Below are 14,558 nucleotides of genomic sequence, written 5' to 3'. Positions count from 1 at the left end.
CCACACCGAGATAACAGATTGATTGCAAAACAATATGGGAAAGACTTTCTTCCTAAAATGGTGCAGCGAGGGACAGGAAAACGCGTCGCCTACAACACAATTCTTTGCTACTTGCCGCAGTCAAGGCCATATTGTCATCAATGTTGCATCGTCGGGGATAGCATCGCTGCTGCTGTCTGGTGGCAGGACCGCTCACTCTACTTTTTGCCTCCCACTGGATATTATGGACAACACCTTCTGCGGGTTTTCAAAAAACTCCATACATGCTGAACTGTTCAAGGAAGTTAGCTTAATTATTTGGGATGAAGTCCCCATGCAGCACAGACACTGCGTCGAAGCCGTTGAAAGAACACTGAGGGATATCCGAGAAAATTCAAAGCCTTTCGGAGGAATTACTATGGTTCTAGGCGGAGATTTCAGGCAAACGTTGCCTATTGTACCAAAAGGCAGCAGAGAGCAATTCGTCGGAGCATCAGTGAGAAGATCCCAGCTATGGACACACGTACAAGTCTTGCACTTGGTACATAACATGAGATTGGAGATGTCAGAGCCTAATAATGCTAGCTTCGCAGATTACTTGATCAAGGTACTTTACAAATAAAAAAACATCATAAAAATTAAAGATTAAAAAGGCATGTTACTGACTCAAACTTCTCTTAATTTTTTTTAGATTGGCACAAATCCTTTAGATATTGTTGAGTTGCCAATAGGGATACGAAACTGTGTTAACATTGGGGATCTTATTTCGTCAGTTTATCCCGATTTGAATGTGATTGGGACGGCAACACCAATTTACTTGACTGAAAGAACCATCCTAGCTGCTCGAAATGACGATGTCAGCGTCGTTAACCGAGCGGCCCTGAATTTGTTCCCCGGGCAAGAGATTTCTTACTTAGCGGCAGATAAAGTTGTCGATGATATTACAAGCCCTCAAAACAACGGATCCACATACCCAAGCGAGTTTTTAAATTCCCTAGATCCCTCAAGCTTGCCACCGTTTAATCTCCAACTGAAAATAGGCTGCCCTATAATGTTGCTTAGGAATATTGCCCCAAGAGATGGGCTTTGCAATGGAACCCGTCTGATTGTATTACGCTGCGAAAGTAGAGTACTGGAAGCAATGATCATAACTGGAGCCAAGGCTGGAAATACTGTATTTATTCCAAGGATATCCCTAACGCCATCAACAACTGAAATGCCGTTTCAAATGTCGAGACGGCAATTTCCCGTTAGACTGGCCTTTGCAATGACAATCAACAAGTCTCAAGGACAATCAGTCAAGTATGTCGGCATCAACTTAGAGACCCCAGCATTCAGTCATGGCCAGCTCTATGTTGCACTTTCTAGGTGCACGTCTTCAAAAAGAATTACTGTCCTACTACCACCCGATTCATCCAATTGCACCACCAACATTGTATACCCTGAAGTGCTTCTATAGCATCGTTAAAGGTAAGCCGGCTTATGTCTATGCATTTCTTACATTGCCTATTATTAGGTATACATAACTATACCCTCCTCTTGATTGTACTGTAAATCTTCGATATTTGGTCGTGGGTTTATAAGAGCACTTAGGCATTATCAGCACCTTAATAATGGCACTACTACTTTATTAAAACAAATGTCTATAATCGATGACTGTATTGTGGCACATGAATCACTCATGGGCAGGTGAGTTAGATCAACTTTTAAACATGATCTTAGTTTTATGGGTATTAAGATGCATGCATTTATTTGCCGTCCTTCTGTTTTTCGTCTTATTCACTAAGCACTACTCTTTGAAGATGGACTGTAACTTACTATGAACCCCCACTGAAAATTTTCTTATTGATTCTACAGGTTCAAATCACTCAAATGTCCAATTTCAGCAGAAACATTTTACCTATTGAAAAGGCAAAGATGGTACCTGCAGATCTCAGGTGAGATAACAATACAGTATTTATCTGAACCATACATAGTAAAAGTAATAGTTTGACATGATATATTAGGAATAGCTTATACTTACATGATTTTCACACATTACATGCATTGAGTTACCCATCCCGTACTATGCTTTGCCGTGTATGCTTGATTTGGATGCTTTGCAACAATGCTCGGATGCAAATTTTTAGTCGACCCTCTTATGGATCTCACCCTTGCAGATCTTGGGGCCTGTTACTAGAGTTTGTAGATTGGTCAAATGCTAAATGTTATCTCTAAATTGTTAGGTCATCTTTGAGGCAAAGTACTACCTGTATGCAAAGGTTCAAGAATGATCGATCTCTTTATTCAAACTGCCACGTATCATTCCATATATTTTCCTACATATGCAGTTAGGTGTTGCTTGAACAATAGGGCTGGGTATTTTGCTTCAATTCTCGATTTATCGGATTTCCCTACCATGCCACTATAGCCACTCGGCTTACTTTTCCAACCTTGCTTCTTTCACACCCACTTTAGTTTCAATGAGAGGATAGATCTTTATCACTAATTTCAAACTATAACAAAGTCTATATTGAAAGTACACTGTGAATGTTAGAATGTTTATGCATATTTGAAAAGACATTAGTCTTAGAGTAGTGCATATATGTAGATATGTGGACTGCAAATTTTACTTAGTTCGTTGTTTTGATTATATAGTTGCAGCAGGAGTTCAATAATTATCGGGATTTTTTATTGAACATTTATTGAAAATAGAATCCTAAACCACACCAAATATCATGCATTAATATTCTACCTACACGTTTACTTACTATGGGGAACTTTATTTCTTCCATGATCTCTTGCATGTTATGTTCATTTGCATTTTGCTTTCCTATATTTCTTTCTTCATTTTCTCACAATAAATCACCACTAACTGTGAAAATAATTTGAATGCTATTTGATAAATGGTGTCACAGTTCTTTGGTCTTTCTATACTATCAAAATCGAACTTTGCTTTTTTCTTCTAGGTAAAATAAGCTTACTTGTGCCATTCTAGGGTGTTAGTTCTATTAGGGAGGGAATGTTAACTGCAAATAAAATATGGTACGATTGGAGAATTGTTTTTATTTTGCCTTTTACGACAGAGTGTTAGTTCATGATTTCTAAAAAATCTAAAGAACACGACTTCCTCATGTTGAATGATTTCTTTAACCCTTTTTTTTTTTTTCATTTGTAGCTTTCTTTTTTCCATTTCTTTGTAACCAGGATCCTAATTCTCAAGTGGTGTAGGCCAGTTTCGGTTGGCTCAATATAGGTAGCAGCTGAAGCAACCAATTCTACTCATATGCTACCATACCAGTTCAACCTCAGATTTGCTAAATACAACGTGCACGACCAGCAGCAAAACATGACATTCTATTTACTTGCATCCTATTAATGTTATTTACTTTGAAAGGAAGTCTATGCAGTTCATTGTTTTGCTGCTTCTATGCTATGCGCCTAATGCGTGGTTTAAACAATACTATTTCAAATAAGAATTTTTAACCGCTTTCAAGAAGTTATCTGATTTGGCCATCCTGGTCATATAATAAAAAATTAGGTAACAAAATCCAAATAGCATGTCTTCATTTCGTCATATAATTAAAAGTAAGGTAACAGGATCCACTAACAAATATATTAGGATCTGCTTCGTGTACAAATAGTCCATTCAATATTTGAGCATAATAACTTACTATATACATTTTATTACTTTTCCCATGGATGGTAGAATTACAAACGACAAATATGGACATACAAAATTCACTCCCTTAAAGAAAGAATCTCAAGAAAAAATACTGACCCAACAAATACTTCAAATCTTGGTAACTTACTATATACTATACTTTTCTTTACATTGACAAACTTGGTACTTGATACAATTGGGGACAGCAAATAATTTTATTATTAATATATAGAAACTATACATATACGTAGGCTTGGTATTTATAGCATTAAACAATCACATTACCAAGCACCTCCTTTATAAAGACTTAGTGATTAGTCTGTAAAATGTTATTCACAATCAACTCCTTCCACTCAAAGGTTTGTTATTTATTTACAACGAATATACTTAGTTATATTATGCATTCTTACCTCTTATTGACATATAATGCTGTGTTTTTAGAATGGATAATCTTTGCAAAGTACCCGGTGAATCCAGCGAAAAAATTCTTGCTACACGCGAAGCAACACCTCCCAAGGGCTCCTGGCGTGGCCATGCAGCCGTAACAATGTACGACTACAATAACAAAGCACATCTAAAGCTCACTGTCAAGATTAGAAATAACGATGAAACTAGAGTCTCGACAGAACCAGCATGTTTGTGTGGTTTTCCTAACAGTTCACAATGCATGGAGAGTATTGATTAACTAACCTTTGAAATTTAACAACTTACAAATAGCTTAATAAAGGTTTAAACGAATTATTATTATTCACCGTTAGATGGGTTAATGTATGTTGATTGCCATTTTTATGTATTGACCATTATCCAATCAAACAAAAAAAAAAAAAAAAAAAAAAAAAATGCCTAATGGGCTTCGATGTGGGCTTAACGCGTTGCCCTTTTTCCTCTCCCTTAAACACCATTTCCGACCCGTTACTTAATAAAAATCGAAATCAAAATAATGGATCGCTAAATTAACTCCATTTTCCATGCCTGCCTCTTCGTCCAAGTTTTCTGCCCAATAAATTCATTAAGATAAAAGTAGTCGGTTACGAAGTGATGGATCAAGTAACCTCTCACCTATACCAGTATAAAACCCGCGAGTCTGCAAGCTTTCTCCTCAACACTTTGAACAAAGCTACTTGGTGTACACATCCTCCAGATAACTGACTGTTTGGCACCATTTTTGTTAAAACCTCCTAAATTTCAAGACGACCTCAAGTTTTTTTAAGAGGTGAGCCATGGTTATTTCACTATTCTCGCTCTTTACTAAACTTTTATACTTTTTCCTTTATTTTCCTTCCCTTATTATTGTTCTTATGCTTGTGTAATAGAAAAACTTAATTGGTTTATTATATAAATTATGGAAATTCATGTACTGGTTTCCAATTTAAAGAAATAAATAACAACCTAACAGCCGGAGCTTTTTGGCTACAATCGTGTGTTTTCAAATTATTACTCTCTCCTCTCTCTCGGTCTTTGTGTTTTAGATTGTATTCAACACTAAAAAAGAGATTCACAAAGCAGTCACCACGAATCCACAAGCTTTAAATTATGCTAACATTTCTATACTAAATTATTGTCTTCATTTCTATGCTAAAAATCCTTCCACATCCATTCTGATTATTTTATTTGTCCTATTCAATTTTCCTGCTATTTCGTTTCTAAATCCCACAAAGGTTTAAACCAAATCTTTGATTTGGTACATCCCTATCATCTGCATACTGCTTTAGTGTCATTGACAAGAAATTGATTAGGATTGCGTTACTTGACCCTATCTATGCGCCGGCAACTGTCTTTCTGCGTACTGTTTTTTGTTTTGCTATGTTCTTTCTTTTTAGTTCTTTATTTCTTTTCTCTTTTTTTTACATCATACTTTCTTCAATGCATTTAAGTTAATCACCCAGGCATCATTTTATCATCCCACACATCGGTTTATGCTTTCAACTTATAATTGTACTGCAATATAAAATTCATATTAGAACCCTACAATAGCCAAGCTGCACTACAGGCTTGCTGCAATTGTATTGGGTTGTCTATGCGCAAAAGTGGTACAAAACAGTTTCAACCTTAACCTTTTTCTATGTCTTCTTCAATTATACACTAACAACTTTAATTCATTCTCCTAATGGTTATGAACATGCATATTGTTTATCTTGCTTGGTTGCCCGGCCATTGGTAGTATTTTTCAATTCCATAGCACAACTAACAATTTTGCCTAATATGTAGGTCATGGAATCGGGTATGTCAATTTACACCATTTCTTTCAAAACCTTACTCCACCACCTGCTCAAGCATTTCAACATGCGCAAAAGTTCCTACGGATGCACCCTACACGAAAATTTATATGAGGCATGGGTAGAAGTTGAAATCTCCAGAATAAAAAAGCAGAAGATATTCTTAGGAATACGTTCACATGACAAAAACACATCGGAACAGGATGCTGCAAAGAAAGCAATTGCTTTTTTACAAGAAGCCCACAGCTGCGAAATAGAAGACTTCAACTATAAGGACAAAAAAAAATACTCTGTGCGCTACCGACGAATAGAATTCGCTTTTGACAAACTACTTGAAGAACATCAAGCTATGCAGGCAAGTTATCAGAAGCTGATTGAAGAAAATAAAGTTATGAAAGAGCGTCTCATAATGGAGAAGAATGAACCTGCTGAAAGTGAAGAGGAATATGATAGTCAATATGACCCTTCTGAAGATGAGGATGTCAACCACAGTTCTTGACATTTTCTAACCCCTTTGGAGAACAAATAGTTCAATTTATCCATTTGTTATGCTTTCAATTACAACTTTTTAATAAATATGAAGACAATCATCAAGATACCGAAGAAAGCTAAGGTAACGTATTATGAATTACGATTTACTCCAGCATTATATAATTGTTTGGGTTCAGGATTTTTAGCTTGCTTAGTAGAGGGCAGTTCAAACATTATCATAACCCCTGTGCCCACTACTTGATCATCTATTTTAAGTTATTTTTTATTACTCTGTTTATGTAATACACCTAAAAAAAAAGATAAAACTCTAGGCTTACATAACAGCCGCCTTGATTGTTTACTGTTCTTCTTTTTTGTCCTTTTTCAGTTCTGATAGATTTTTTTGTCTTACTTTTGTACCTGCTCAATGTGTGTGTGTGTTTTTGTTACCAACATTGGATGAAGAAATCATATTTTTTGCTTCCAGTTGAACTATCCGAAATACATTACACTGTTAAAAAATAAAATGAAAAATTTCGTGATATAATCCCTTTTTGTGTTTGTACTGTAATTGACGAAACTTGCACAATGTACAAATGCAAAAAAAGATAATTGGACTCAAGGTTAATACAATGGACCTACTTTGTGGACTCTATAATTTTCAAAAAGTGCTTACACCTCCACTATATCAACAAGCTCAATACCAGTCTTTTCCAATGCTTAACATATAATGACCTCTTCATTCATATAAAGTTTGGTCAACTAGGTGCAATGAACTAATATTTGATGTGTTTTTTACAGGCCAAATTCGGATGGTTGTCATTAGGAAAGTGACAAAACTTCACGACTGGATGCACTTTGTTTAGCAATACATCTTGCCTCAGATTATGTCGACATCGAGCTCATGGTATCTATCTGTTTAATTGCCACTAAAAACACATATTGTCAATGGAGTTGATTTAGATGGTCTTTGCACATTAGAGTGCTTCTACAAGCTATTTATATCATAACAAGTAGCATATACGATTATATTGCTGCTTCCTTCTCTCTTTTTCTTTTGGTGAGTGACCTTTATTTCCCTGAATTAGCTGCGCCCTTAGTCCCTTTTAAAGTATTTTGTCTAGCCCTACAATGTTTTGTTTCATTCTTATACATATTTACTTTTATTTTCACACTTTTGACTTCGATATGAAATAAAACAATAATCATTATTATCCACTTGGTGTCAATAATTCTTTCTTTTCCCCTGAAATTGTGGTACATGGTGAGTATAATTGCGCACTTCCATGTTCTTATTTAAAATTAGTTATTAGGGTGTAATAGTGTATCAACAGTTCAAGGAAAGTGAAAAGAAAGAGGGCTTTGGGCGTAGATGGCTTGCGGTTTATAATCTAATTTATTCCTGATATAGTGATATACGTTTCCTAAGAACTTTTAAAGTGGGAGTCTGGGGTTTCAGTTTTACAATGAAGAAAATTAAGTATGGTAATTAAGGAGTTTCCAAAAGAAAGCCTAACGAGATGGGCTTCAACTATGGGCATTACTAAATAGTCGAAAAACTGTTTCGGATTTTCAAGAGTATGCATAGTTCCCTTTCTGCTTTGATTTCTTTATCTGTCTCTCAGTTCTTCCTATATGTTTTTTTTCCTCCTAAATTTTAATCATCTCACTTTTTTCCTCAGTTCAGTTGTGACTCATTTCTCCCCACGCATTTGGTTGTTTCTTTATAGACCAAAATTCAGTGTTTAGAAATTTGATTACTAATCTTGGTTGAAATGTGGACAGAGATTTCAAGGAAGCTACATACTATCAATGAATACATTGCACTCAGGTACTCTCTCTCTCTCTCTATTTCACTGTACTTTTTGGTTTTTCATATGATATCTTTAGTGTGACTTTGTTCTTCTGCTATCTTATTTTCTCTATTTTTAGTAACACTCAATTTCTATATTGATAGAGATTAAGTCTTGGTTTTTGTCAAGTTAGCATTGATTTTTCAGAGATTGTCTTTTTCTACCATGTAATTTGTTTGAATTGGAGGCTTTCAACATTATTCTCGAGGCTTCAATTAATCTCAAAAACTATTCTTCCAACGTCTAAGAATTAAGGTGAGCAATTATCACTCCAACCTTCTTAGATGTGTGTCCTCTTTTTTCCTTTCCTTTCGATATACCCTGACTATATCATTTTGAATACCAAAAATGGATTAATGTGTCACACATATATACTCTTGAATCTTGACTACCCATTTTTGGTTACTTTGTGATAGAAATATTAGAAGGAGAGTAAACGACTCAAATCCGTTAATGGAGTCATTTCAGTTATTGCCTTTTTATTCTTTGTTTTTTGTGAAAACATATGGTACTTAACTTAGGTGTTAGACTGCTACTATATATATTTTCCTTTGCTATAGAATTTGTATGCGGCCAACCTGCAAATTGTATGTACTGTGTAGATTGAACAGTTGGGAATTGGAACTTTCTTGACGACAATGTTTAATAATCTTTGAATTTCATCCATTGGGTGGTTGGCAATCATGGACCTCATACAGCTTGCTAAAAATGCTTGAAACTGTTCGCCTTCATTAGGTTCTGATCTGATTTTTCAAAATTCAGCTCCATAGAAAATGGTTAACGTGAACAATTTTAAATTTGCTGAATCGAGGGTTGAGTGCAAATGTAATTTTGTCGATTAGGTATGTCTCATTGAAATCCGTAAATGACTAAATTTATTAGCCAAACAACTCCATCTAAGCTATTTCATTCTCTTTCTTTATTTTCCAATCTTTTGAAGTAATGCAGGTCATTTGGCATACATACATAGTTCGAAATTTGAAATTAGAAGTCGGAACAGTTTGATGCCCCCGAATGCATAGGGATTCCCTCCTTTGTTTCATCTATGTTGTAATATTGTACCAAACGCGATGATCCTATCAATGGTTGCAAAACATGATCACTTACGATCACTATCCCCGATCTTCCCTATAAACTGCGTTTGAGATGAGCTTCGGCTTTGAGAGAAAGACCTCCTTGCTTTCTGAATTCCAATATGAGGGATTTTCTTCGAACTGGTATGAACTCTATTATATATAATTTTTCTGTTCAACTCGATTCCTTAACTTAAAATTAGAGCTCCTGTATAACCTATTAACCTCCATAACGAGAGACAGACGGGGTAGGGTAATTGGGCTCCCTAATTACTTTTTTTTCCCAATTCGTTGGTATACTTCCTCCCATATTTTCATTCTATTTTAGTTTTTCTGATTCAATCTATTTCAATTCCTATTACTCCTTTAATATTATCATCGAATGTGTTCACACAAACAAAAAACCAACTGTTAAGGTATCCTTTTGTCAAATTTTAAGGTTGCTTTGGCCCACGGTACAACAACTCAATAAGGATCGGAATCGAGTGACACAGACATGCACAAACACTTTGTGTTGCGATTCCAATTGGTATGTTATCTGATTTTGGTTTAGTTTGTTGTTGAAGTTTGTTCCTCTGCAATATCTGACATGGTTTAATTTGTTTCCCAGGTAAGTTTTGGAACAAGAAGTCCTCCATTTGGCAAAGTGCGTCATTAGCTTTCAATGGATAATTGCGGATGGTTCTCATATAGACCTTTGGAGGGATTATAGGGGAGTTCGAGTCTCTTCACAAAAGGATGCATGCAAATCAAAATCAAAATTGAGTTAGATTTTATTTAGTTTAGAATGGAGCCTTCCAAAGAGAAATATTTCACTTACTACAAGGTGATGCCATGAACATTAACAACCTCGTAAATGCAATCAAGGTGTAAAGGATTACAGAGTTTGCACTCGGATCTGAAGGGACAATTTATAATGAGTTCGGGCGTAATGGGAAATGATATACTAGGCCAAAGGTCTGCTAGAGCAACCTTTTATGGAATTCACATTTAAAGTAATTACTACCTACTTGGATTGGGATGGCAGAAAGAAGAATCTCTTGATCATTTGTTCTGAGAATGTGACACTACAAAGGAACATGGGCATGGATTTCTAAAAAGTTTAAGGTCAACTCCGTCTTTCACAATTTAAAAGACACTATAAATATTTGAAATCGAACAATTGCATCGATTAAACACCTATGGAACACTCAATGGTGTCTGGAATCGTAACTATATGAAAGAACACAAAGTCTTGCAAAAAGGCGATAGTAATAACTTGGAAAACTACAAGAGGGAAGTGATCGGGCAAATTCAAAGACACTGGCTCTCAAAGCAGCTATGCACACCACAACCACTGAAGTGGAAATAATGTAGTGGAGACCATCATCCCATCAAATAGGCTCGAAGGTCACCAATAGAGAATGACTGCAAATGGGACTTGCCCGATCAAGATACCATTAAAATCAATGTTTAGCGAGCTTCACTTAGTAGCCTTGGAGTTTCACTTAGTAGCTTCACTTATGTAAAATCACTAAAAATCAAACCCGTGCGTGCGGGCACGGTTATTATATATATATATATATATATATATATATATATATATATATATATATATATATATATATATATATATATAAAAAAGCAGTATCAAATAACAAGAAAAAGACTGTACGTGTTTTCTGTAAATCCTAAACAAAATTTTTTAGCAGCAAGCCAGCACTATTGTTTCTGTGAATAACATATAAACATCTTCAACATTATTATCATAAAACAAATACTTAAATATATATCAGAAACAAACAAATACCAGCAGAGAAGAAGAAGAATATAGAGAGTCAGAGAGAATGAGGGATTATAAAACCAAAGAAGGCAAAAAGAAGATGATAGAGGTAAGAGTGTATTGTTGGTTTTATAAAGAGGTGAAGAAAAATGTTGATTAGTTATGGAGGCGTGCATTTTTTTGCTTGAGAACGTGGGAAACGGTGGAGAAGGCTGAAGGCGAGGGAAACGAAGGGTCTATTTCTCTGTATACCGTTTTTTTTTCTTTAGTTTCCAATGAGTTAATAGTATGGATACTAATATACTATTAATTGAGAAATAATCCGTTAAATTGAAGGTAATATATAATGGATGATAAAAATAAAATAAAAGAACATATTAAGTTATTGATTAGAAATTTTTTAAACTTATGAAATTCAAGAAAATGGCTGGAGGACGTACTCGTTACAAGATTAATTACGAGCTGACGTACCAAGATAACAAAAGCTTGTTCGTCACAACAGGTCATACAGAACATGATTGATAACAACAGTCCCAACCGAAGAATATCATCCGCAACTCACCCTTACAACAAGAAATTACGAAGTATGTCCAAACTCTCATGATTTGGTTCATCTTTAGCCAGCAAATTTATAACCATAGACATAGTATTTGCATCCGCCGAGAACCTCCTCTCATCCATTGCCTTAAGAAATTGCACTGCCTTCTCAAAATTTCTACCTTTGAGAAATCCTTGAACCATGATATTGAACGTGCGGTCATTTGGAGCAACACTATTCTCTTCCATCTCTATGAACAAACTTTGAGCATCAATTAACATGCCCTCCTTACAAAAGCCATTGATCATTGTGGTATATGTTATGGTGTTAGGCAGCACCTCTTTTGAAGAAAGGCTGTAAAATAGTTCCTTGGCTTCCAACAACTTTCCTTCTTTGCACATGTAGTGAATAATACTGCTATAAATCACAACATCAGCTCTTAACCCATTTCTTTCCATCAAATGAATCAATTCCATAGCTTCAGAAAGACAACCATTAGAACACACACCTTCTATTAATATAGCATAAGTGACAATATTTGGACTCTGCCCACGAGTTTGCATGTCTATAAAAATCTTCATTGCGTCCACAACTCTCCCAACCTTACATAGTCCACCTATAAGGGTGCTATACGTGATAACATTAGGTTTCAGACACTTCCGACTTATATCCTGAAAAAGTTTCATAGCCTCATCTAATCTCTTAGCCTTGCAATAACCATTAATCAAAGTATTACAATTACCAATGTTGGGTTCCAGACCAGCGTCAACCATTAAAAGAAAAACATTCACAGCCTCTTCCATTCGACCTTGTAAACAATACCCATCCATCAAAGAGTTGTAGGTGATATTGTTAGGTGCCATATTTCTTTGGATCATCTCCTCTAATAGTTGATGTGCCTCACTAGCTTTCCCTTCTTTGCAATACGTATCGACCAAAATATTGTATGTTCTCACATATGGCAAGATTCCTCGACTGATCATATCATGTAACAATTCAGTTGCCTTGTTCCAATTACTGGAGATGCATAGGCCATGAATCAAAGAATTATATGTGACGACATCAGGCGTTATACCTCTTTGAAGCATCAATTCTAACACCTGAAGTGCTTCACTGGTCCTACCCTCATTGCCAAGGGCATCGACAAGAATGTTGAAGGTTACTACATTCGGTGAGATGCTCCTTTGGACATATTTTCAAACAAGCTCAAGGCTACTTTCAATTGACGAATGCTGCATAGTCCATGAATTAAAGAGCTGTAAACCATTTCCTGAAAGAGATTGACGGCGTCATTCACCCGATATTGTATATGTGGATGTCCGGCTTAAGTTTTTCCTTTTCCATTGAGCTCACCAATTGAAGGGCAGCATCTGAATTTAATGATTTGCAGAACCAATTGATGACAACCCCATAAGTGACAACATTGCATGGATATCGATTTGCCAACATTTTGTTGAACAAACCCTTGAGCAGAGTAGTGAAAGTAACCACATTCACGTTTAAGAATAGTCCCCAAAACAGAAAACCCGAAATCCACCCGACCCATATAAGAGTAGCAATTGATTAGTGTAGAAAGCGTAACAATGTCAGGAGCGGAACCCATTGCATTATACATAGATAAAACAGTAGAATAGTGTTTGGTCTTGACAAGTGAGTAAAAGTGTGAACAGAATCAACTCATTAAAGAAACGCAATGCCTCGTCAAGCTCAAGTGTTCTAGATTTACAACGATCTCTAACCAATTTGTCTAATAAATCAAAATGAAGGTGGTCTTGATCGGCAGAAGTGGTTGATACGTAGTAGTAGTTTTGAAGCGAAAGAAGGAAAGAGAGAGTACCAGAAGAAGAAACCCTCCTTAACATCGCCATTTTGAGTGTCGACCAGAACAAATGAAACCCCTATCTTTTTCTCATTAAAAACCGTGCTACGCATCGAGCTTTTTACCCTGAAGGCTTTTTTTGGAAATTGTAATTACACAGTGAGGCACATCTAATTTAATATAATATAAGGGATAATTATATTAGAGAGTTTTTTTTCTAAATTATTAATAAAAAAGAGCTTGTTCTAAATTCAAATAGAAAAATAGAAAATAATTATATAATTTAAGTTACATTAGAGAGGTTCTTCTAAATTATTAATAAAATGGAGATTTCTAATTTTTGTGAGCGACGTGTTTATAAATTGAACAAATAAGGAGATTTCAATTTGCCTACTTGATAGTAGAGAATGGGTTCCTCAAAACCCCGCTACCATATAGTGTAGAGATGTAAAAACGTCTTTTTTTACTCTAACCGTCTGAAAAAACATGAAAAAGCAATAGTGGACTGGACCGCTGGAATATATTAGGGGCCCCTTGGGCTGCGGGGCCCTAGTGCTACGGACCCGCTTGGATGCAGTGCGTGTCGTGCGGTACTTGGGCATAACTTATCCCAAGTAAGCTTGTTATTCGAGTGAGCAGTGTGAACTAGTGGTGTTTGAGTAAACAGTAATCAGATCACAACTGTACGAAGTGAGCAGAAACAGTAAGTAAACAGTTCGTAAGAAGGCAACAGTTCATAAAAAAGCATCGGATAACTTTTATTCGAGTAATCAACAGTACAATTGTGGCAAGCGAAGGCAACAGTCTTAGTTGTAGAGGAAGCTTGCTATTCCCCTACATATATGTCAATAAGATTTTTCCCATGCAATCAAAAGGGAACATTGAACCAGGTCGAAACTTTAACTAGACATGACTCCTAGCTTGATTCTCCGATTTGTACTTTCGACCACTCTATTTGGGGTGTCTAGAAACATACTAAAACATGGAACTGAAATTGGGAGCATGCGAGAAGGTTTGAACATCCAAAATAGCATATATCTGCCTAATGTCATTTGGGATGGTTCAGACTCTAGTTTTGACATATAGTTAACATATATATACTCATTACATGACTATTACAATTGTATCCATTACACTTTCCCCCACTTAATGCGCAGACGTCCTCGTCGCACTGATATCCTTGAACTCTTCAATCTTCTGCTTG

At 35.8% G+C, this 14,558-nt stretch overlaps 2 protein-coding genes and 1 long non-coding RNA gene across 7 annotated transcripts in view; 1 reads left to right on the top strand and 2 right to left on the bottom strand.

The window, feature by feature from the left end:
* Positions 1–11,565, bottom strand: part of LOC147512293 (eukaryotic initiation factor 4A-15-like) — a 31,846-nt gene extending 20,281 nt beyond the window's left edge. For 2 of the 4 annotated variants that reach the window (XM_086595265.1, XM_086595266.1), the window contains exon 1: positions 11,025–11,281. In XM_086595265.1, the coding sequence (XP_086451391.1) occupies positions 11,025–11,173 (149 nt within the window). In that variant the 5' untranslated portion in view covers positions 11,174–11,281. Of the gene's footprint in view, positions 1–11,024; positions 11,282–11,437 lie in introns of those variants that run through there. The other 2 variants (XM_086595268.1, XM_086595267.1) reach the window with 2 other exon arrangements.
* Positions 8,079–10,025, top strand: LOC147512294 (uncharacterized). 2 transcript variants are annotated; one of them, XR_015217173.1, is made up of 4 exons: positions 8,079–8,140; positions 8,350–8,417; positions 9,675–9,764; positions 9,846–10,025. It is a non-coding gene; the product is annotated as an uncharacterized LOC147512294 (long non-coding RNA). The 2 variants fall into 2 exon arrangements; XR_015217172.1 differs by lacking the exon at positions 8,079–8,140 and having other exon boundaries at positions 8,174–8,417.
* On the bottom strand, positions 11,466–13,528 carry LOC147512292 (uncharacterized). Its single transcript, XM_086595264.1, has 2 exons — positions 12,668–13,528; positions 11,466–12,635 (listed from the first exon to the last, which is right to left on the bottom strand). The coding sequence occupies exons 1-2, from the start codon at positions 12,674–12,676 to the stop codon at positions 11,562–11,564; spliced, it is 1,083 nt and encodes a 360-aa protein (XP_086451390.1). The 5' UTR covers positions 12,677–13,528; the 3' UTR covers positions 11,466–11,561.
* Between the last annotated feature and the right edge of the window lie 1,030 nt (positions 13,529–14,558).

Source organism: Coptis chinensis, chromosome 3 (genome assembly GCF_015680905.1).
Source record: "Coptis chinensis isolate HL-2020 chromosome 3, ASM1568090v1, whole genome shotgun sequence".
NCBI lineage: Eukaryota > Viridiplantae > Streptophyta > Magnoliopsida > Ranunculales > Ranunculaceae > Coptis > Coptis chinensis.
The sequence above is the reverse complement of the archived record's forward strand: the minus strand, read 5'-3'. Positions and strand labels throughout refer to the sequence as shown.